This window comes from Aquarana catesbeiana, linkage group LG07 (assembly GCF_042186555.1).
Source record: "Aquarana catesbeiana isolate 2022-GZ linkage group LG07, ASM4218655v1, whole genome shotgun sequence".
NCBI classification, from domain to species: Eukaryota; Metazoa; Chordata; class Amphibia; order Anura; family Ranidae; genus Aquarana; species Aquarana catesbeiana.
This window is the reverse complement of record NC_133330.1, coordinates 185,193,501-185,216,207: the sequence shown is the minus strand read 5'-3', so window position 1 is coordinate 185,216,207 and position 22,707 is coordinate 185,193,501. Positions and strand designations below refer to the sequence as shown.

Genomic DNA, 22,707 nt, shown 5'->3' with positions numbered 1-22,707 from the left:
ATTCTGCTAGCTGCAGTATAATCGGTATATATATACATCCCAGTTTTGTGCAGCTACATCTCACTGCAGGCCAATAGTATGTCTGGAAGGCCAACAAGGAGAGGCAGACAGTCACAAGCCAATAAAAGAGGGCAAGCAGGCTCTGTGTCTAGAGGCAACAGTGCTGGTCATGGACATGGTGCATCCTCATCAGCACGTGGCCGTGGGACACGCTTGGCCTTTTTTTCAGCAGCTGGCTGTGTTGAGCCGCAACATGCGGAAGACTTGGTCGAGTGGATGACCAAGCCGTCCTCATCCTCCTCATCCTCTCTCACCCAGGCTCAGGGTACTTTGTCTGGCAAAGCAGCTGCCAACGCGGCCTCTTCCCTCGGCTCAATGGCATCAGTGACTCCTTCCCTAGCCCCACCATGTCCTCCTGAGGAGTCCCCCTAACTGTTTGACCACAGTGTTGGGTACATGCTCCAGGAGGATGCCCAGCATTTTGAAGGATCCGATGATGGTACTCAGCTAAAGGAAGGCAGTAACGTGAGCCCAGACAGAGGGGGTGCCCAAGAAGGACAGCAATCTGGCAGTCATATTCCCCCTGCTGCAGCATACTGTCAGGTTTGCTCCAGTGATGGAGGGAGGGGATGATGAGGTCACTGACTCCACGTGGGTTCCTGATAGGAGAGAGGAGGAGGCACATCACCAATGAAGCAGGATGCCCTCCAGGGGCCAGCCTAAGGGCAGCACACTGACTGCATCACACCGCAGAGCTCCGCATGTGCAGGGTGCTGCTGTCTCTGCGCATTATTCTAAAAGTTCTTTGGTGTGGGCCTTTTTTGAGACGAGTGTATCAGATCGCACCGCTGCTATTTGCAACATATGACACATCTCCTGCTTGGGCACCACATGCTTGACCAGACATATGTTGACCTGCCATGCAGTTCATTGGCAAACGTACCTAAAAGACCCACAACAAAGAATAAAGAGGACCTCTCCTTTCGCCTCATCAGCTGGGATCTCCAACCCCACTATACCTTCAGATCTCTCTGAGACATGCACTGAGAGGAATGAAGGTGAAGAATTAGGTTGTCACAACCAAGTACTTTGCGGGCAATCTGCTATCGGTACACCATCAGATTGTACCAGGCAAATTTCCCTGCCCCAGCTGCTGCACCGCAAAAAAAAGTTCGCTCCCAGCCATTCACATGCCGAGCGGTTGAATGCTAGCTTGGCAAAATTGCTAGCACTTCAACTGCTACCTTTTCAGTTAGTAGACTCTGCCCACTTCCATGAGTTTGTGGAATGTGCGGTTCCTCAGTGGCAGGTTCCCAAATGCCACTTTTTCTCACAGAAGGTGATTCCGGCTCTCTACCAGCATGTGGAAGGCAATGCCTTGGCCTCACTGGACAGGGCGGTCAGCGGTAAGGTGAATATTACCACTGACTCATGGTCCAGCAGGCAAGGACAGGGACATTACCTAAGTTTCATGGTGCATTGGGTGGCTGCTGGCAGCTGGGAAGGATGCAGGACAAGGTGCAGTAGCGTTGGAGGTTGTTCCACCAACACGGCTCCAAAATGCCACTACTGGTGATTTTGACACACCTCTCTCCTCCACCCCCTCCTCTTCTTCTTCCTCCATGGCCTCTTCCTGTGCTTTGTCATCGGAACCAGTGGTGATCCGTAAGCATTCAAGGGGCTACGCAAGTACGCAGGCCAAAAGATGCCATGCGGTGCTTGAGCTGGTGTGCTTGGGGGACAGGAGCCACACTGGGGCAGAGATTCTGTCAGCTCTGCAGGGGCAGGTTCAGAGGTGGTTGACACCAGGCCAACTTAAGCCAGGAATGGTGGTTTGCGACAATGGCACCAACCTCCTCTCCGCCCTCTGACAGGGACAACTGACCCATGTGCTCTGTTTGGCTCACGCCCTTAACTTGGTGGTGCAGCTGTTCTTGGGCAGGTACCCGGGCTTACAGGATGTCCTGAGGCAGGCCAGGAAAGTCTGTGTGCATTTCAGCCGGACATATAATGCCAGTGCTTGGCTGGCAGACCTCCAAAAGGAATTTAACCTGCCCAAGAACCGCCTAATCTGTGACATGCCCATCAGGTGGAACTCAACGTTGGCCATGCTGCAGCGGTTGCACACGCAGCAGAGGGCCATCAATGAGTACCTGTGTAACTATGGCACCAGGACAGGGTCAGGAGAACTTGTTTTTTTCCCCACGCCAGTGGGCCATGATCAGGGATGCATGCACTGTCCTGCCACCATTTGAGGAGGCCACAAGGATGGTGAGCAGTGACAGTGCATGCATCAGTGACACTGTCCCCCTTGTCCACCTGTTGGAGCACACGCTGCGTGGAATAATGGACAGGGCACTTGAGGCAGAACAGAGGCAGGAAGAGGAGGACTTCCTTAGCTCTCAAGGCCCCCTTTATCCAGACAGTGTTCCTGTGTGCCCGCCGATCACACAGGAAGAGGAGGAGAAGGAGGAGGATTGTATCAGCATGGAAGTGGAGCCTGGCACTCAGCAACAGCAGCAGTCTTTAAGGGATCATTTACAGTCCCAAGAAACCCATGGACTTGTACGTGGCTGGGAGGAGGTGGCTGCGGATCATGTCATCCTTAGAGACCCAGAGGACTCCGGAGCAAATGCCTCAGCAAACCTACGCTGCATGGCCTCCCTGATCCTGCAAAGCTTGCGGAAGGATCCTCGTATTCGTGGTATCAAGGAGAGGGATCATTACTGGCTGGCAACCCTCCTTGATCCACGTTACAAGAGTAAGGTTGCAGACCTTATCTTGCCATCGCAGAGGGATCAGAGAATGAAACATCTTCTGGAGAACTTGCAGAAAGGTCTGTGCAACGTGTTCCCAGAGACTGGGTGGTTACAAACGCCTGTTCCTGGACAACTTGTTGCCGAGGCTTCGGTCAGTCAAAGAAGGAGCGGTGGAGAAGGTGGCCATCTGACCAATTCGTTCAGACAATTTTTTAGTCTGCAGCCCCAAGGTATGATCGGTTCCAGCAACCATCGCCAGCGTCTGGTTTACATGGTGCAGGAATACCTAGGGGCAAGATCTGACTTGGACACCTTTCCCACCGAAAATCCTCTGGGTTACTGGGTCTTGAGGATGGATCACTGGCTAGAGCGCTTGCACAGTATGCAATTGAGCTACTGGCCTGTCCTGCATCCAGCGTTCTTTCGGAACGCATATTCAGTGCTGCTGGAGGCTTTGTAATAATAATAATATAATAATATTTCACAGCAGGGCCCGTTCCAGCGCCCACCAAGAGTTACTGTGAGGACTTAGTGTTGTGGCACCAGCACCACCACTATCACCAAAGGCCCAATTTTTCTGCCCCCGTTCAACATTACAATTCTTGATCTAATATTTCACAGCAGGGCCCTCTGAGGGCTTACAGTGTTGTAGCAACACCAACACCTAAGGCCACGATTTCTGCAGAGTATATAGGGCAGGCCCCTACTTTCAAACATCCAACTTACAAACGACTCCTACTTGCAAACGGAAGGAGACAACAGGAAGTGAGATGAAATCTACCCCTAGGAAGGGAAATTCTCTCCTGTAAGAGTTAATATGGGAAAAACGTTTCTCCTTTCCACTGATGCTTTATCACCATTCCTTGTTTCACTAAAAACCCCAAATTTTCTAAAAACATTTGTCTTTGGGACAGAAAGTGAGGTGAAATCTTCTGAAGAGGAGCACAGACAGCAATACAAATGTCAGAGGTTATAACCCTTCCCTATTTTTTTACAAAAAGCTTAAAAATAGATTTTTTGGCTGGAGCTACACTGTACCAGTTCAAAATTACATACAGAATTTACTTAACAACAAACCTACAGTCCCTCCTGGGGGGGGGGGGTCCCCATGCCGTTTGTCTCACTGATTTTCATCCATATTGCCAGGACCTGACATTACTTTAAAGCCGCAAGCAGTTTTAAATGACTTTTATTCCTTTTAAAAATGTCATTTTGTGCAGGAACTGTTCTAAGCACGGGAAACACATGTCACTTTACAGGCATACTATAGACACCCCCCAGGTAAGATATTTAAAGGAATATTTCACTTTTTTTTTTCACTTAAGCATCATTAAAATCACTGCTCCCGAAAAAACGGACGTTTTTAAAAGTTTTTTTTGCATTGATACATGTCCCCTGGGGCAGGACCCGGGTCCCCAAACCCTTTTTAGGACAATACCATGCAAATTAGCCTTTAAAATTAGCACTTTTGATTTTGAACGTTCGAGTCCCATAGACTTCAATGGGGTTCTAACGTTTGTGTGAATTTTCGGTCCGTTCGCAGGTTCTGGTGCGAACCGAACCGGGGGGTGTTTGGCTCATCCCTATTAGAAAGTGTATATAACACTGTGGGGTTGATTTACTAAAGAAAAATGTATGTATGTATGTATGTATGTATGTTCACAATTACTTCATATCAGATAATTTTAATATTTTTTTCCTTGTTGCCCTTTAAGTCACATAAAAAAAAAAAAAAAATGGCTTTGTTAAATGTCCCCTAAAGCAGTGCCTCTAAAGATTTAACTCCAACCATAACCCCCCCCCCCCCCCAAAAGATCTTTCTAGTTTAGTCTAACTTTCTAGTATAAGCAGAATTAAATCTGACTGAAAAATATTTTCAACCTGCTTTTTTGGACAATAATTACCTACAACCCTTTCTGTTTTCACAGCAGTCCAGAGCAAGACAATTGTCTTCCCTGCCACTAATTATTTCTTTTTAAGTATGCATTGAATCCTTATGACAAGCTAAATAATGCCCTCACCCCTGGACCTGATTTGAAAGCTGCTGTGCATAAAATAATTTGTTGTAGCCAAGATCGCTAAAATGCCTATCCTTTTTCTGCTTTCTCTCTCATTTCAGCAGCCAGAGCAAACCTCTTTCAACATGACTCTGATGTGACATTTCAGGTCATTTGCAGGGGGAGATAAGGATGTAATATAAAGGAGTATTACACATGATTACACATTGCACAGTTAATAAATAACTTCAGCAATTTTGCAGTAGACACACATATAAATCTCACTTTTCCATGGACGTTGTATTTAATTGTAAATAGTGAGAGTCTGGCTGTGCTTCAGAAAAAATAGAGAGATTAGACAGAGAGAGACAGAGGATTGAATGATAGAGCAAATAGCAGCCAAAAAGATTGTAGATTACAGCTTATGCAGTGTCCATGATAACTAAAGAGCTCAAGAGTATACCATTATTAACCACTTCAGCCCTGGAAGGATTTGCCCTCTTAAAGTGGAGGTTGGCTGAAAAAAAAATATTAAAAGCCAGCAGCTACAAATACTGCAGCTGCTGACTTTTAATATATGGACACTTACCTGTCCAGGGAGCCCGCAATGTCAGCAGCCGATGCCGATCCATCCTTCAGCTCTCGGCTGCTGCCACCGCCATCCTCGGTGAGGGAATAAGGAAGTGAAGCCGTGCCGCTTCACTTCCTGGTTCCCTACTGTGCATGCGCGAGTCACGCTGCGCATCCTCTCTGGTCCCTGCTGTGTTCTGTGTCTCACAGAATACAGCGGTGGAGTTGAGTGTAGGTGCCGGAAGTGGCGTAGGTCACTGCAAGCGCTGCGGTGATCTATGCCAGGAAGTGGGAGACAGGTTTTCGACAGGTGTATTAGACAGGTATCTGCTCCCTCCTCCCCCCTGAAAGGTGCCAAATGTGACACCGGAGGGGGGGGAGGAATCCAAAAATTGGAAGTTCCATTTTTGGGTGGAACTCCACTTTAATGACCAGGCCATTTTTTGCGATATGACACTGCGTCGTTTTAACTGACAATTGCACGGTCGTGCCATGGTGTGTCCAAACAAAATTGATGTCCCCAAACAAAATTGATGTCCCTTTTTTTTCCCCACATTTGCGCTATAAACAAAAAAAAGAGTGACAATTTTGAAAAAAAAAACATTTTCTTTTACTTTCTGCTATAATACATATCGAAAAAAATAAATAAAAAATGTGTGTGTGTGTGTGTGTATATGTGTGTATATATATATAAAATATATTAATAATAAAAATGTATTCATTAGTTTAGACCAATATGTATTCTTCTACATATTGGTTTGCACAAAAGTTATCACCTCTACAAACTATGGGATAGATTTAGAGCCCATCCACACAGAGCAACACGACTTCCAGCACGACTTTGGGAGGCAACTTGGACATGACTTAAGTATGAATCACAGCGCGACTTGAGGCGACTTCAGCGCGACTTACAACAGGACTTGAAGTCGCCTCCATGCTCCATGACATGGAGCTGAACATACCAGGCTCTTAGGTCTGGTATGGATGTTAAGGGGAACCCCCTACGCTGAAAAAACGGTGTGGGGGTCCCCCCCAAAATCCATACCAGACCCTTATCTGAGCACGCAGCCCGGCTTGTCAGGAAAGGGGGTGGGGATGAGCGAGTGCCCCCCTCCTCCTGAACCGTACCAGGCCGTATGCCCTCAACATGGGGGGTGGGTGCTTTGGGGAAGGGGGGCGCCCTGCGCCCCCCCACCCCAAAGCACCCTGTCCCCATGTTGATGACAAGGGCCTCTTCCCAACAACCCTGGCCATTGGTTGTTGGGGTCTGCAGGCGGGGGGCTTATCAGAATCCGGGAGCCCCCTTTAATAAGGAGGCCCCCAGATCCCGGCCCCCCACCCTATGTGAATGAGCATGGGGTACACTGTACCCCTACCCATTCACCTGGGGGAAAAAAAGTGTCAATAAAAAAATACACTACACAGGTTTTTAAAGTAATTTATTATGTAGCCCAGGGGGTGTTCTTCCGACTTCGGGGGTCTCTTCCGACTTCTTTGCTTTCCTCTGCCTCTTCTCCGCTCTCTCCGGCCTCTTCTCCCGCTCTCCGGTTCTTCTCCCGCTCTCCTCCGCTATCTTCTGCTGTTTTGCTAGCGGTGGCCCGGTCTTCTCCGTCGTCTTCTTGTCTCTTCTTCTTCCGATGTTGACACGATGCTCTCTCCTGCTGTAATGACGTGTACGAGGTGCGCAATGACTTATATAGGCATGGGAGGTGGTCACCGGGTGATGTCACCCGGTGACCTTGCCCCTTATGATGTCACAGTCCCATCATGCCCCGGGGGCTCCCAAATTCCGATAAGCCCCCCGCCCGCAGACCCCAACAACCAATGGCCAGGGTTGTTGGGAAGAGGCCCTTGTCCTCATCAACATGGGGACAAGGTGCTTTGGAGTGGGGGGACGCCCCCTTCCCCAAAGACCTCACCCCCCCATGTTGAGGGCATGTGGCCCGGTATGGTTCAGGAGGGGGGGGCGCTCGGTCGTCCCCACCCTCTTTCCTGACCAGTCAGGCTGCGTGCTCGGATAAGGGTCTGGTATGGATATTGGGGGGACCCCCACGCCGTTAATCCGATCTCCAGCAAGAGACTAGATGTAACATCTAACTGCTGAACTGCTGATGCCGTTTTGCATGCGTTCCCCCATTACAGGCGTATTCGCCTTGGTTATAAATTGAGATCCTGAGCCTCACCAAAGTTGGGGCTGGGGGTTGGCGGGGTGGGGGGGCTGGTTGGGTATATTTTGTTATAATTGGTTCCTCTATTGTTTTTTTTACAAGCGATGTAAACATGTATGTCCCTAGATGTTTGGGATGCCATGTCCTTACCCATATAGTGGTCCAGACCTTGCATCTAATTTGAGTCGAGGTCCGCAGCTTGAAAATGTACCATTTAGATGATTATGGCTGACTGTACTATTGTTCCATGGAACACTAGGGGTTTGAACTCTTCTGTGAAAAGGTTACTAGTGTTTCAATTTCTCAAAACCTATCATCCCCATATATGTATACTGCAGGAAACGCACTTGACAGGCAGTAAGCTCTTGAGCCTTAGACAGACCTGGATGGGACATCAGTACCATTCCACATACACCAACTACTCTAGAGGGGTCAGCATTCTAGTTCATAAATCTTTACCGTTCAAGCTGCTGGCGCTGGAACTAGACCCGGAGGGTCGCTTTGTTATACTCCATGCCATGGTAGACAGATTGGAGCTAGTGGTGGTGGGACTGTACCTGCCCCCCCGGCCTCCACCAGATTACTTAACCAGTTTATCTCTAAAATTGCCACCTACACCACAGATTATGTGGTGATGCTGGGGGACTTTAACCTGCCCCAGACCCTGGGATGGACAGACTCTTGCCCAGAGCGGGCTCATCTTTAGAGCTGCTCTCCTGGGCGGAAGCCTCTAACCTGACCGATGTGTGGAGATGGCGTAACCCCTCCCAAAGGGCCTACACATGCCACTCAGCTTCACACAAAACCCTATCGCACATAGACCTTGCCTATGCGGGGGGGTCTGTCCTGCCCAGAGTTAGGGATATCACCATTCTCCCCGTGGCATATCCGCTCACGCCCCACTTGCCTTGAAGCTGAGCGTGTCCTGTAAACTGGGGGAGAGTCTCTGGAGATTGTCCAGGTTCTGGCTGTCTGATTCCAGAACATCGGATCCATATAGGTCTGAGGCGGTGCAGTATTGGCGGGAACTAGATCAATCAGTATCTCTGACCACGTCTTGGGACGCATTTAAGGCCTTCACCAAGGGTAGCCTACAGTCACATATCTGTAAGATCCGTAGGGATCTGAGGGAGGAGACCCGAAAGGCTGAGGAGAGGGTGGCAGCACTTGAGGAGGAATACTCCGAGTCGGGGACTCCGAGATCATACTCTGACTTTCAGGCAGTGTTAAGGGATGTCCTCCTGTTACGAACGTCTGCCACCAAAACTAAATTCCTACATCAGTCCCAAATAATCTTTGAGCATGAGGAGAAGACCGGCAGTATGCTGGCATGGCTGGTGAGGGAAAGCTCCTCCCCAGTGACTATCTCGACCATATGTAACTTGGACAGGACGATCCTAACGGATCCCTCATCCATTAATGACAGATTTGCATCATTTTGCCAGGAGCTCTATGGTTCTCAAATAGAATGCACAGACGAAGAACTGACGACATACCTCGACGGGGTGGAGCTCCCTTGCCTGACATCCACATTTTAGAGAAGCTTTAGATGTGTCAGAGTATCTAATTGACCCGACTGTGTGGACTGCACAGAGGAGACCAGAAACACATGTAAGTGAAATGGTGTTTTTTAACAAGTGATAAGTAAAAGGAAAACAGTGCAAAACCCACACAACAACCCACTACAAACAACAATATATATATATAAGTAAATGGAGATACCGTAATCGTAAACAAGCCAAGCCAAGGTCATACACAGGGAAGTCAGCAGATGGGTAAGGACGGGAACTGAACAGGACAAGGAGAGGATGGATGGATGGGGTACAGGGCAGGGATCCAAGGGAGCCAGGAACAGAAGGGACAGGACTAGGAAGGCCTCAGGATAGGGATTGGATCAGATCAGGACAAGGCAGATAGCAGGCTCAAGGTCAAACAGGCAGCAAGGTCAGAACGCAGGGAGAGAGAGATACCAAGGCAAGCCTATGAGGGCTTGCCGGGTATTTGTAAGGCTGTGGTAATTGACCTCATGTCACAGCTGAGCGCAGTGTGAGCTGTTTGTTCCACACTGCCAGAGTGTACCCGCTGGTTGACGCCGGTACTACGGCCCGAGGATGCAACAGTGCCACCAGCAGGAAAGACCTCTTACTGCAGGTCCTAGGTGTTGGAAGACACCTGCTGATGGACACTGGTACTGCGATCCAAGAGACCGATAGCGCCACCAACGGGTAGACCTTCTCATGACAGTACCCCCCCTAAAGGAGCGGCCTCCGGACGCTCCAACAAGGTGCATCTGTTCAAAGTTCATGGCCTCCAACTGAACAGATGAGGGCACATCAGGCCGGGCATCGGGTACATCAACCTGGACAGTGGGTACTGCTGGCATGTCAGAGTCATTAAGCTGGGCAGCAGACGACAGGAACCACTTGAGCTGGGCAGCAGACGACAGGAACCACTTGAGCTGGGCAGCAGACGACAGGAACCACTTGAGCTGGGCAGCAGACGACAGGAACCACTTGAGCTGGGCAGCAAACGGCAGGAACCACTTGAGCTGGGCAGCAAACGGCAGGAACCACTTGAGCTGGGCAGCAAACGGCAGGAACCACTTGAGCTGGGCAGCAGACGACAGGAAACACTTGAGCTGGGCAGCAGACGACAGGAAACACTTGAGCTGGGCAGCAGACGACAGGAAACACTTGAGCTGGGCAGCAGACGACAGGAAACACTTGAGCTGGGCAGCAGACAACAGGAAACACTTGAGCTGGGCAGCAGACGGCAGGAACCACTTGAGCTGGGCAGCAGACGGCAGGAACCACTTGAGCTGGGCAGCAGACGGCAGGAACCACTTGAGCTGGGCAGCAAACGACAGGAACCACTTGAGCTGGGCAGCAGACGACAGGAACCACTTGAGCTGGGCAGCAGACGACAGGAACCACTTGAGCTGGGCAGCAGACGGCAGGAACCACTTGAGCTGGGCAGCAGACGGCAGGAACCACTTGAGCTGGGCAGCAGACGACAGGAACCACTTGAGCTGGGCAGCAGACGACAGGAACCACTTGAGCTGGGCAGCAGACGACAGGAACCGCTTGAGCTGGGCAGCAGACGACAGGAACCGCTTGAGCTGGGCAGCAGACGACAGGAACCGCTTGAGCTGGAGGGCAGACACCCGAACATCAGGCTGGAGGGCTGGAACATCAGACTGGAAAGCTGGAACATCCGACTTGAAAGCTGGCACATCAGACTGAGAAGCTGGCACATCAGACTGGGAAGCAATCTTCGAGACATCAGGCTGGAAGGCAAGCTGCAAGACATCAATCTGGGAAGCTGGCACATCAATCTGGGAAGCTGGCACATCAATCTGGGAAGCTGGCACATCAGACTGGTAGGTAGGCATCAAGACATCAGGCTGGAAGACAAGCTGCAAGGCATCAGGCTGGGAAGCTGGCACATCAATCTGGGAAGCTGGCACATCAATCTGGGAAGCTGGCACATCAATCTGGGAAGCTGGCACATCAATCTGGGAAGCTGGCACATCAATCTGGGAAGCTGGCACATCAGACTGGGAAGCTGGCACATCAGACTGGGAAGCTGGCACATCAGACTGGTAGGTAGGCATCAAGACATCAGGCTGGAAGACAAGCTGTAAGGCATCAGGCTGGGAAGCTGGTACAGCAAACTGGGAAGCTGGCACATCAATCTGGGAAGCTGGCACATCAATCTGGGAAGCTGGCACATCAATCTGGGAAGCTGGCACATCAATCTGGGAAGCTGGCACATCAGACTGGTAGGTAGGCATCAAGACATCCGGCTGGAAGGCAGGGACATCGAGCTGGAAGGCAGGCATCGGGACGACAGACTGGGAGGCAGGCACATCAGACTGTAAAGCTGGAACATCAGACTGCAAAGCTGGAACATCAGACTGCAAAGCTGGAACATCAGATTGCAAAGCTGGAACATCAGACTGCAAAGCTGGAACATCAGACTGCAAAGCTGGAACATCAGACTGCAAAGCTGGAACATCAGACTGGAAGGCTGGAACATCAGACTGGAAGGCTGGAACGTCAGACTGGAAGGCTGGAACATCAGACTGCAAAGCTGGAACATCAGACTGCAAAGCTGGAACATCAGACTGCAAAGCTGGAACATCAGACTGCAAAGCTGGAACATCAGACTGCAAAGCTGGAACATCAGACTGGAAAGCTGGAACGTCAGACTGGAGAGAGGGCACAGGCTGAAAAGCAGGCACCGGGACTTCAGGCTGGAAGGCCAGCTTCAAGACATCTGGCTGGAAGGCAGGGACATCGAGCTGGAAGGCAGGCATCGGGACAACAGACTGGGAGGCAGGCACATCAGACTGTAAAGTGGGAGCGGGTTGGGTTACTGGCAAGATGGTGTGGGTCGGGAAGAATTTTTGTTTCTTTTTTGGTTTAGCCCGTGCAGTCTTGTATGTAGGTGCAGGGCTGTAAGAAAAGAAAGTAGCTGGGCAGAAGGAAGACCAAGGAACTGTAGCTAGAGAGGGGTTTTGTGGGACTGTTACAGTTGAAGGAGAAGAGACAGGTGAATTGAAGGCAGGATAGGTGCGACACTTGGAGACTGGGTGGTAGTATTGGGTAGGGAGCTGGTTAAACTGGGTAGTAGCTGAGGTTGCCATGAGTGACGGGGAGATAGATTTCTTGGAAGGTAGATGATTAATGGCAGGGCTGGAATATTGTGGTTTAGCTAAAGACAGGAGATCTGACCATGCCTGCAGCAAAGGTTGAACAAACGCTGATTTACACACAGCCTGACTAACCAAAGATTGTACTGAATAAATGCAATCAGATAACACCTGCTGGGAACAAGCGGAATAATGTTCATCAAAGGAAGCCGGATCATCCTCTAACAACCATATCAGGGATTCAACCTGGTCAAAACTGAAAGGAGGGGAGAAATCGTCACTACCTTCGGGAATGCATGACAAAGCTGACTTTGTACATAATTGGATCAAAGGTTGAACATCCTCAAATAACATATGACCTCGATCTACAAGTAAATGGGCGGTTTGTATCGTTTCCAGCAGTTGGTCTCGGGTCCAATCTTTAAGAGTCTGAAAACAATATTCATTATCCTCTGCCGCCAGCAGAGAATAATAGACAATTTCATCAAAGTCCATTTTGCGCGCCCACCGTAACAGGACGGTTTCTCAGTGCAGCCACGTCTGGTCAGGGGATGGCCTTGGTATACTGTCAGAGTATCTAATTGACCCGACTGTGTGGACTGCACAGAGGAGACCAGAAACACATGTAAGTGAAATGGTGTTTATTAACAAGTGATAAGTAAAAGGAAAACAGTGCAAAACCCACACAACAACCCACTACAAACAACAATATATATATATAAGTAAATGGAGATACCGTAATCGTAAACAAGCCAAGCCAAGGTCATACACAGGGAAGTCAGCAGATGGGTAAGGACGGGAACTGAACAGGACAAGGAGAGAATGGATGGATGGGGTACAGGGCAGGGATCCAAGGGAGCCAGGAACAGAAGGGACAGGACTAGGAAGGCCTCAGGATAGGGATTGGATCAGATCAGGACAAGGCAGATAGCAGGCTCAAGGTCAAACAGGCAGCAAGGTCAGAACGCAAGGAGAGAGAGATACCAAGGCAAGCCTATGAGGGCTTGCCGGGTATTTGTAAGGCTGTGGTAATTGACCTCATGTCACAGCTGAGCGCAGTGTGAGCTGTTTGTTCCACACTGCCAGAGTGTACCCGCTGGTTGACGCCGGTACTACGGCCAGAGGATGCAACAGTGCCACCAGCAGGAAAGACCTCTTACTGCAGGTCCTAGGTGTTGGAAGACACCTGCTGATGGACACTGGTACTGCGATCCAAGAGACCGATAGCGCCACCAACGGGTAGACCTTCTCATGACAGTACCCCCCCCTAAAGGAGCGGCCTCCGGACGCTCCAACAAGGTGCATCTGTTCAAAGTTCATGGCCTCCAACTGAACAGATGAGGGCACATCAGGCTGGGCATCGGGTACATCAACCTGGACAGTGGGTACTGCTGGCATGTCAGAGTCATTAAGCTGGGCAGCAGACGACAGGAACCACTTGAGCTGGGCAGCAGACGACAGGAACCACTTGAGCTGGGCAGCAGACGACAGGAAACACTTGAGCTGGGCAGCAGACGACATGAAACACTTGAGCTGGGCAGCAGACGACAGGAAACACTTGAGCTGGGCAGCAGACGGCAGGAACCACTTGAGCTGGGCAGCAGATGGCAGGAACCACTTGAGCTGGGCAGCAGACGGCAGGAACCACTTGAGCTGGGCAGCAAACGACAGGAACCACTTGAGCTGGGCAGCAGACGGCAGGAACCACTTGAGCTGGGCAGCAGACGACAGGAACCACTTGAGCTGGGCAGCAGACGGCAGGAACCACTTGAGCTGGGCAGCAGACGGCAGGAACCACTTGAGCTGGGCAGCAGACGGCAGGAACCACTTGAGCTGGGCAGCAGACGACAGGAACCACTTGAGCTGGGCAGCAGACGACAGGAACCACTTGAGCTGGGCAGCAGACGACAGGAACCACTTGAGCTGGGCAGCAGACGACAGGAACCGCTTGAGCTGGGCAGCAGACGACAGGAACCGCTTGAGCTGGGCAGCAGACGACAGGAACCGCTTGAGCTGGAGGGCAGACACCCGAACATCAGGCTGGAGGGCTGGAACATCAGACTGGAAAGCTGGAACATCCGACTTGAAAGCTGGAACATCCGACTTGAAAGCTGGCACATCAGACTGAGAAGCTGGCACATCAGACTGGGAAGCAATCTTCGAGACATCAGGCTGGAAGGCAAGCTGCAAGACATCAATCTGGGAAGCTGGCACATCAATCTGGGAAGCTGGCACATCAATCTGGGAAGCTGGCACATCAATCTGGGAAGCTGGCACATCAGACTGGGAAGCTGGCACATCAGACTGGGAAGCTGGCACATCAGACTGGGAAGCTGGCACATCAGACTGGTAGGTAGGCATCAAGACATCAGGCTGGAAGACAAGCTGCAAGGCATCAGGCTGGGAAGCTGGCACATCAATCTGGGAAGCTGGCACATCAATCTGGGAAGCTGGCACATCAATCTGGGAAGCTGGCACATCAATCTGGAAAGCTGGCACATCAGACTGGGAAGCTGGCACATCAGACTGGGAAGCTGGCACATCAGACTGGTAGGTAGGCATCAAGACATCAGGCTGAAAGACAAGCTGTAAGGCATCAGGCTGGGAAGCTGGTACAGCAAACTGGGAAGCTGGCACATCAATCTGGGAAGCTGGCACATCAATCTGGGAAGCTGGCACATCAATCTGGGAAGCTGGCACATCAGACTGGTAGGTAGGCATCAAGACATCCGGCTGGAAGGCAGGGACATCGAGCTGGAAGGCAGGCATCGGGACGACAGACTGGGAGGCAGGCACATCAGACTGTAAAGCTGGAACATCAGACTGCAAAGCTGGAACATCAGACTGCAAAGCTGGAACATCAGACTGCAAAGCTGGAACATCAGATTGCAAAGCTGGAACATCAGACTGCAAAGCTGGAACATCAGACTGCAAAGCTGGAACATCAGACTGCAAAGCTGGAACATCAGACTGGAAGGCTGGAACATCAGACTGGAAGGCTGGAACGTCAGACTGGAAGGCTGGAACGTCAGACTGGAAGGCTGGAACGTCAGACTGGAAGGCTGGAACATCAGACTGGAAGGCTGGAACGTCAGACTGGAAGGCTGGAACATCAGACTGGAAGGCTGGAACGTCAGACTGGAAGGCTGGAACATCAGACTGGAAGGCTGGAACATCAGACTGCAAAGCTGGAACATCAGACTGCAAAGCTGGAACATCAGACTGCAAAGCTGGAACATCAGACTGGAAAGCTGGAACGTCAGACTGGAGAGAGGGCACAGGCTGAAAAGCAGGCACCGGGACTTCAGGCTGGAAGGCCAGCTTCAAGACATCTGGCTGGAAGGCAGGGACATCGAGCTGGAAGGCAGGCATCGGGACAACAGACTGGGAGGCAGGCACATCAGACTGTAAAGTGGGAGCGGGTTGGGTTACTGGCAAGATGGTGTGGGTCGGGAAGAATTTTTGTTTCTTTTTTGGTTTAGCCCGTGCAGTCTTGTATGTAGGTGCAGGGCTGTAAGAAAAGAAAGTAGCTGGGCAGAAGGAAGACCAAGGAACTGTAGCTAGAGAGGGGTTTTGTGGGACTGTTACAGTTGAAGGAGAAGAGACAGGTGAATTGAAGGCAGGATAGGTGCGACACTTGGAGACTGGGTGGTAGTATTGGGTAGGGAGCTGGTTAAACTGGGTAGTAGCTGAGGTTGCCATGAGTGACGGGGAGATAGATTTCTTGGAAGGTAGATGATTAATGGCAGGGCTGGAATATTGTGGTTTAGCTAAAGACAGGAGATCTGACCATGCCTGCAGCAAAGGTTGAACAAACGCTGATTTACACACAGCCTGACTAACCAAAGATTGTACTGAATAAATGCAATCAGATAACACCTGCTGGGAACAAGCGGAATAATGTTCATCAAAGGAAGCCGGATCATCCTCTAACAACCATATCAGGGATTCAACCTGGTCAAAACTGAAAGGAGGGGAGAAATCGTCACTACCTTCGGGAATGCATGACAAAGCTGACTTTGTACATAATTGGATCAAAGGTTGAACATCCTCAAATAACATATGACCTCGATCTACAAGTAAATGGGCGGTTTGTATCGTTTCCAGCTGTTGGTCTCGGGTCCAATCTTTAAGAGTCTGAAAACAATATTCATTATCCTCTGCCGCCAGCAGAGAATAATAGACAATTTCATCAAAGTCCATTTTGCGCGCCCACCGTAACAGGACGGTTTCTCAGTGCAGCCACGTCTGGTCAGGGGATGGCCTTGGTATACTGTCAGAGTATCTAATTGACCCGACTGTGTGGACTGCACAGAGGAGACCAGAAACACATGTAAGTGAAATGGTGTTTATTAACAAGTGATAAGTAAAAGGAAAACAGTGCAAAACCCACACAACAACCCACTACAAACAACAATATATATATATAAGTAAATGGAGATACCGTAATCGTAAACAAGCCAAGCCAAGGTCATACACAGGGAAGTCAGCAGATGGGTAAGGACGGGAACTGAACAGGACAAGGAGAGGATGGATGGATGGGGTACAGGGCAGGGATCCAAGGGAGCCAGGAACAGAAGGGACAGGACTAGGAAGGCCTCAGGATAGGGATTGGATCAGATCAGGACAAGGCAGATAGCAGGCTCAAGGTCAAACAGGCAGCAAGGTCAGAACGCAGGGAGAGAGAGATACCAAGGCAAGCCTATGAGGGCTTGCCGGGTATTTGTAAGGCTGTGGTAATTGACCTCATGTCACAGCTGAGCGCAGTGTGAGCTGTTTGCTCCACACTGCCAGAGTGTACCCGCTGGTTGACGCCGGTACTACGGCCCAAGGATGCAACAGTGCCACCAGCAGGAAAGACCTCTTACTGCAGGTCCTAGGTGTTGGAAGACACCTGCTGATGGACACTGGTACTGCGATCCAAGAGACCGATAGCGCCACCAACGGGTAGACCTTCTCATGACAAGATGGTCCTATCCTATTAGAGGAGTTACAGAGGGCAGTAGCCTCCTTGCAAAATTAATAAAATGCCAGGTCCGGATGGGATACCTGCTGAATTCTTTAAAACTTATGCAGAAGAAATACTACCATCATTAAGAATAGTGCTGCAAAAAGCCATGGAAGGCAATTCATTACCCTCGACAAGGACTGAGGCAGTTATAGTGGTCATCCTTAAACCGGGTAAGCCCCCTGAACAGTGTTCTTCGTATCGCCCTATCTCTCTCCTTAATGTGGATGCCAAGCTGTTGGCTAAGGTGCTGGCCAGTCGGCTGAACACTGTGATTACGGCATTGGTCCACGCGGATCAGTCTGGATTTATGCCAGGCAGGGGGACTGACATAAACATCCGACGTCTCCTTATGCATCTCTCTAGAGCAAGCGGGGACGGCCCGGAGGTAGTCGCCTCCTTATACGCAGAAAAGGCCTTTGATTCGGTTGAATGGCGCTACCTCTGGGCGGTCCTTCGCAAATTCGGGTTTGGCCCTCATTTCATTAGCTGGGTCCAGATGCTATACCACAACCCCACGGCCCGTATACGCACAAATATTTCACTGTCCTTGCCGTTTCCCTTATCCAGGGGCACCAGACAGGGATGCCCACTATCCCCTTATTCACGCTAGCCATGGAACCCATGGCAGCTCATATTAGATCAGCTTCTTCAGTAAAGGGAATCCAGGTTGGTGTAATAACAGATAAAATATCCTTTATATGCCAATGATACCCTCCTTTTCCTTAAAGGCATCTCTTCCCTCCCACCAGCGCTACAAATAATAGATGAATTCGGATCATTCTTGGGCATTAAGGTTAATTGGGGGAAATCCCTCCTTTTCTCACTGAATGCATTAGGTCACCACCTATCAACTGGTACCCCCCTAAACTGGACATCTGAGTTCAAATACCTAGGAGTAAGGATTGGGACTCCGCTATCCTCATATTATATTATATTATGAGCTGAACCTTCAACCATTACTTAAAAACTTCTCACAGAAATGTATAGCCTGGAGGACCCTTCCCCTATCACCAGTATGTAGGGGAAAACTTAGTTAATATGGTTTATCTCCCCTAATTCCTCTACCTTTTTCGAAATGCCCCTTTGATCCCTCCGACCTCATTCTTCACAAAAATAAAAAGTATAATATCTTCCTTTGTTTGGAACGGTAGGCCTCCACAACTAGCCATTACTACCCTTCAGCTGCCCGTCACCCAGGGAGGCCTGTTCCTACTGGACTTTCAGATCTACTTCTGGGCGGCCGTCCTGGTGACGGTCAGATGGTGGTTTTCCCAAATACAAGACAACCCAGCAGTGACCTTGAAAGCAGCCATATTGGGCTCATACTCCTCCCTCAGTAACGTGGTATTAAGGGGGGTGAGGTCTCTCCCTGGCATCACGGAGATGATGCGCACAACCATCAATGTATGGTATAAAGCCAGGACCCGCTTTGCCTCCCCCGAGACATTCTCTCCCCACATTCCTCTCTGGGGCAACCCTAACCTATCACACATGAATACCGTTCCAGACCCCCAGGTTTGGGCAAGGAAGGGTATAGTCAAACTGAAGCATATAGTTACGGGGGGTACACTGAGGTCCTTCTCTGATCTCAAAAGTACCTACTCACTACCGGGGTGGATGTTGTTTCGATACTACCAGCTTCGACATGCGTATAGGAAACAGTTCCCAGCACAACTCATATTGAAATCAGACTCTGTGGAGGTACTACTTACAGCCAAGATCATAGATAAACCCCTCTCCTCCCTATATTTCCACTTGTCCATAGTTCCTTTGAAGAAACTTGAAAAACCTCTAGATAAGTGGAAATTAGACATCTCAGATCTGTCAGAGGAGGAATGGGAGACATGTGTATCTTCCTTTGTCACTAATATGATCTCGACCAGAGACCGATTTATGCAGGTCAAGTTCCTCCACAGAGCCTACTACACTCCAAAGCAGTTAACAATTATGAATCCTAACACCCCAGTGGCTTGTCCTAGATGTGGTCAGAGCTTCGCCTCCTTCCTTCATATGACATGGTCCTGTCCCCGCCTCGGAGACTATTGGTCAGAGATAGCTGGCACCCTTAGCCGGGTTACCTCCCTGGAATTGGAAACAGACCCCAAACTGATGCTGCTCAATGTTTTTGACTCTAGGGTAAAGTGCAAATATAGTAGACTACTCCTGAACTATGCTACATTCTATGCTTGTAGAGGGATATTCCTTCACTGGAAGGAAGCTACGCCTCCCAGGGTGTCCTCATGGCACTTAACACTGAACTCGGTGATGACATTGTATAAGCTTACCTATGCCAACCGAAACTGCCCTGGCAAATTTGACAAGAGATGGTCTGGATGGATAGATGCCTGGGGCACAGAAGTGGTGGATGATCACTGAGATATTGCTGCTGGACCTGCCCTGCAATAGTGTACCACTGCTGTGATCTCCAGAATGTCTAATCATTGTTTGAGCTCTGTGAACTTAGCAAACTAGATGAGGTCTCTCCTTCACCCCCTCCCTGCTCCCCCCAGGACTTCCTTAAATAGTATTGCTGGAATCTACTACCTCCGAACCCATATCCTAAGGTGATGTAACTTGTCAGCTCCACACATCTTTCTCCTGTTCAAATGTGTAGCCCATTTGTTCTGTGACAATTCTATGTGAACAACTGTGTATATGCATCGCTTGTACTGTAAAAATCGAATAAATATTTATTTTCTTGTGAAAAAAAAATGTTCATTTTACATAGTATATTGATTTATTTTTTTAACTCTTACATCTCTTTTGCTAGGCCAGATATGCACTTTTTGGACGCAATTTGCTGGTTTCCAATGGTCTACTACATGGTGGGCTGCATTGACAAGTAGGTAACCTCTTCTGTTATGCATTTTCTAGTATATAGCCTTGTGCTTTGCATAATGTTGCAAGTCACAAATTTTGAATGTGCTACATGTTTAGAATTGTACAGTTGTATTATAAATTACCAAGAGCTACTTCAGCTCTGTGTGGAGTTCATGTATTTATTTGTTTGTTTTTGTTGTGGCAAAAAGTTTTTCTTGTGTCTACTTTAGAAAAGTGGCAGCTGGTATCTGATGGTTGCAATAGGCACTCTTCTTACCTATGCATGGGATGTTGAGGTTTCATATTTAGCATCTGTTAAGAAAACTAAAAACCTGAACTAAAACCTAAACTAAAAAGAACCTGAACCCCTTGAAATCAAGGAAAGCTAAATCTGTGTCAAATTAAAAATGTACATTTTCTGGGATAATAGGCAAGGGGGTGTCAAAAATAGCATGGGGTGGACACTGCCCTAGGGAATATGTATTGATGCAAAATAAAAAATAAAATAAATTACAATCATCCAGGAGCAGTGATTTTTTTTTAAATATGCTTTAAGTGAAACATTAAAAATGGCCAAATCCGGGGCATGTGCAAGACGGTGGCGTGAGCAGTTATGCTTCTCGGAGCTCTGCTGGAGAGAGATCCGTTTATTTCTCCTTCCTGACTTTGGTGTCTCTACCCAATATGCCTGACAAAGGGGTCCTGCGTGACTCCGAAACGTTGCACTCTCTGTGTGTTGTGATCATGCAATAAACTACACGTTTGGACGCTATCTACGCTGTTCCATGGTGTGCTGGCAAATATTTCCATTTTGACTTGAACCAGTATCCAGCTGGTTGTTGCTGCAGCACCCATATCTCATGAGTTTATCCAGGAAAATGTGCGATGGGAATATGAAGTTCTACCCAATATGCCTCGCAAACCATCCAGCTGACCGAAAGGGGGAAAGAAGCTTTGTTTTCCCCTGTGTGTGCCTGATCCAGCCAGCCCAAAACCACAAGTGGCGGGAAGCTGGTGGCCGCAAGGCCTCTCAAACGGACCCTGTGGAGGAGGCCGCTCCTTTCCAGCCGGGAATCCCTGAAGTTATGGCGGCTATTCGTTTTGTCAGGCTGCTTTAACTAACAAGATAGAGGCAGTGCAGCTCGACACTGGACTGATCAGGCAGGATCTGGACAAAATCTGCTTCCAGCTTACCCCCACTGAACAGAGGATAAGCCACGTGGAAGATGCTGCGCCGTAGTACACCACAGCCATTCATACACAGCAGATTAAAGTGAGGGCCCTGGAGTACCATGCAGAGGATGCGGAAAATCATAGCAGGAGGAACAACCTGCGAATCGTGGGCCTGGCTGAGGGAGTGGAGGATAGAAATCCAACTCTGTGGGGGAATTTCTGATGTCCCTACTACCCCATACTTTACTGTGGAGAGGGCATATTGCATGCTGCCACAACCAGGCCCCATGGTGTCACCCCCTCCCCCACCCCCATGGTGGCACACTTTTTCTTTGGCTGTTAAACTTCAGAGATCAGGATGAGAGTCTACAGGCTACTTGAGCTGTGGGGGAACTTGCCTACCAAAATGGAAGATTGCTATCGTTTCCGGATTACTCTGTGGAGACCCAAAAGCTACGCAGAACGTTTGACTCAGTCAAGGCGGCCATGAGTCAAGGGAATCAAGTATAGTATCCTGTTGATGGCTTAATTGCGGTAGAGGATGGAGAAATGGTCAGGTTCTTTACCACTCCTAGAGATTCTGCGGCCTGGTTAGAAGCCTTACCACCATTGAGGGGATTATTTGTCTCTTAACTCTCTTATTTACCAGTCTAAGGCATGCTGTTGCTGGGTACCAATTGCTTGGTCCACAGCTGTGGAGCCATTTCTACAGTGCCCTGACATGTGGCTCATTTATTCCTGTGCTGAGCAGTTTTTGCATAATGTCATTGTATGGCATGGTCTCTACTGCTATCTACTGTATCTTGCTCAGTTTTGCTTATGGCACAGCAGACTGAATTCAGCCATTAAGCAGTCACTGGTGTTTACATATCTCAAGAAATTCACTCCCCAACTGTGTATTTTGCAGGAAATTCATCTTGTGGGATCTCACAATCATTAGTCTAAAAAAGGCCTGGTTGGGTTCTCACTATCACGCCACCTACGCTAGCTACTCTAGAGGGGTGAGAATTCTGGTGCAAAGATCTCTACCCTTTCAACTCATTGATGTGAAAATTTACTCGGAGGGTAGGTACATTATCCTACATGCTCTGATTGGCTTCACTGTGTATGTATTAGTTGGCCTCTATTTGCCTCGTCCTGTAGATATCACACTGTTGTATAGTATCATGCAAACTGTGTCACAGTATTGGGAGACGAATGTGCTCTTATTTGGGGATTTTAACTTGGTTCTGTGCTCGACCCTGGACAGACTCCACCCTGCCGCTAGATGGTCTCATGGCCTATCGCAGGAGGCATCCACTTTTGTGCTGGTTGATATATGGCGCCATTATAACTCTTCTAGCAAATAATTGACCTGTCATTCCTCTATAATTGGAAAATCATTCCATAAACCTCTTATCTTAGGACAATCCCACCAAACATGTAACACGTTTCCAACGTGGTCACAACCACGAAAGCACATTGGAGAGGTAGATGGATAAAGCTTTGACAGTGCCTCAGGGACCAAGTACCATCTCATCAAGACTTTTAGGTTTGCTTCGGCCAATGCTACGTT

General features: G+C 49.2%; 1 protein-coding gene across 3 annotated transcripts in view; it reads left to right on the top strand.

Annotated features, from left to right (window-relative positions):
* Nucleotides 1–22,707, top strand: part of LOC141103379 (potassium channel subfamily T member 2) — a 2,416,326-nt gene that overhangs the window by 1,514,374 nt on the left and 879,245 nt on the right. For all 3 annotated transcript variants that reach the window (XM_073592891.1, XM_073592890.1, XM_073592889.1), the window contains exon 20: nt 19,930–20,001. In XM_073592891.1, the coding sequence (XP_073448992.1) occupies nt 19,930–20,001 (72 nt within the window). The remainder of the gene's footprint in view (nt 1–19,929; nt 20,002–22,707) is intronic.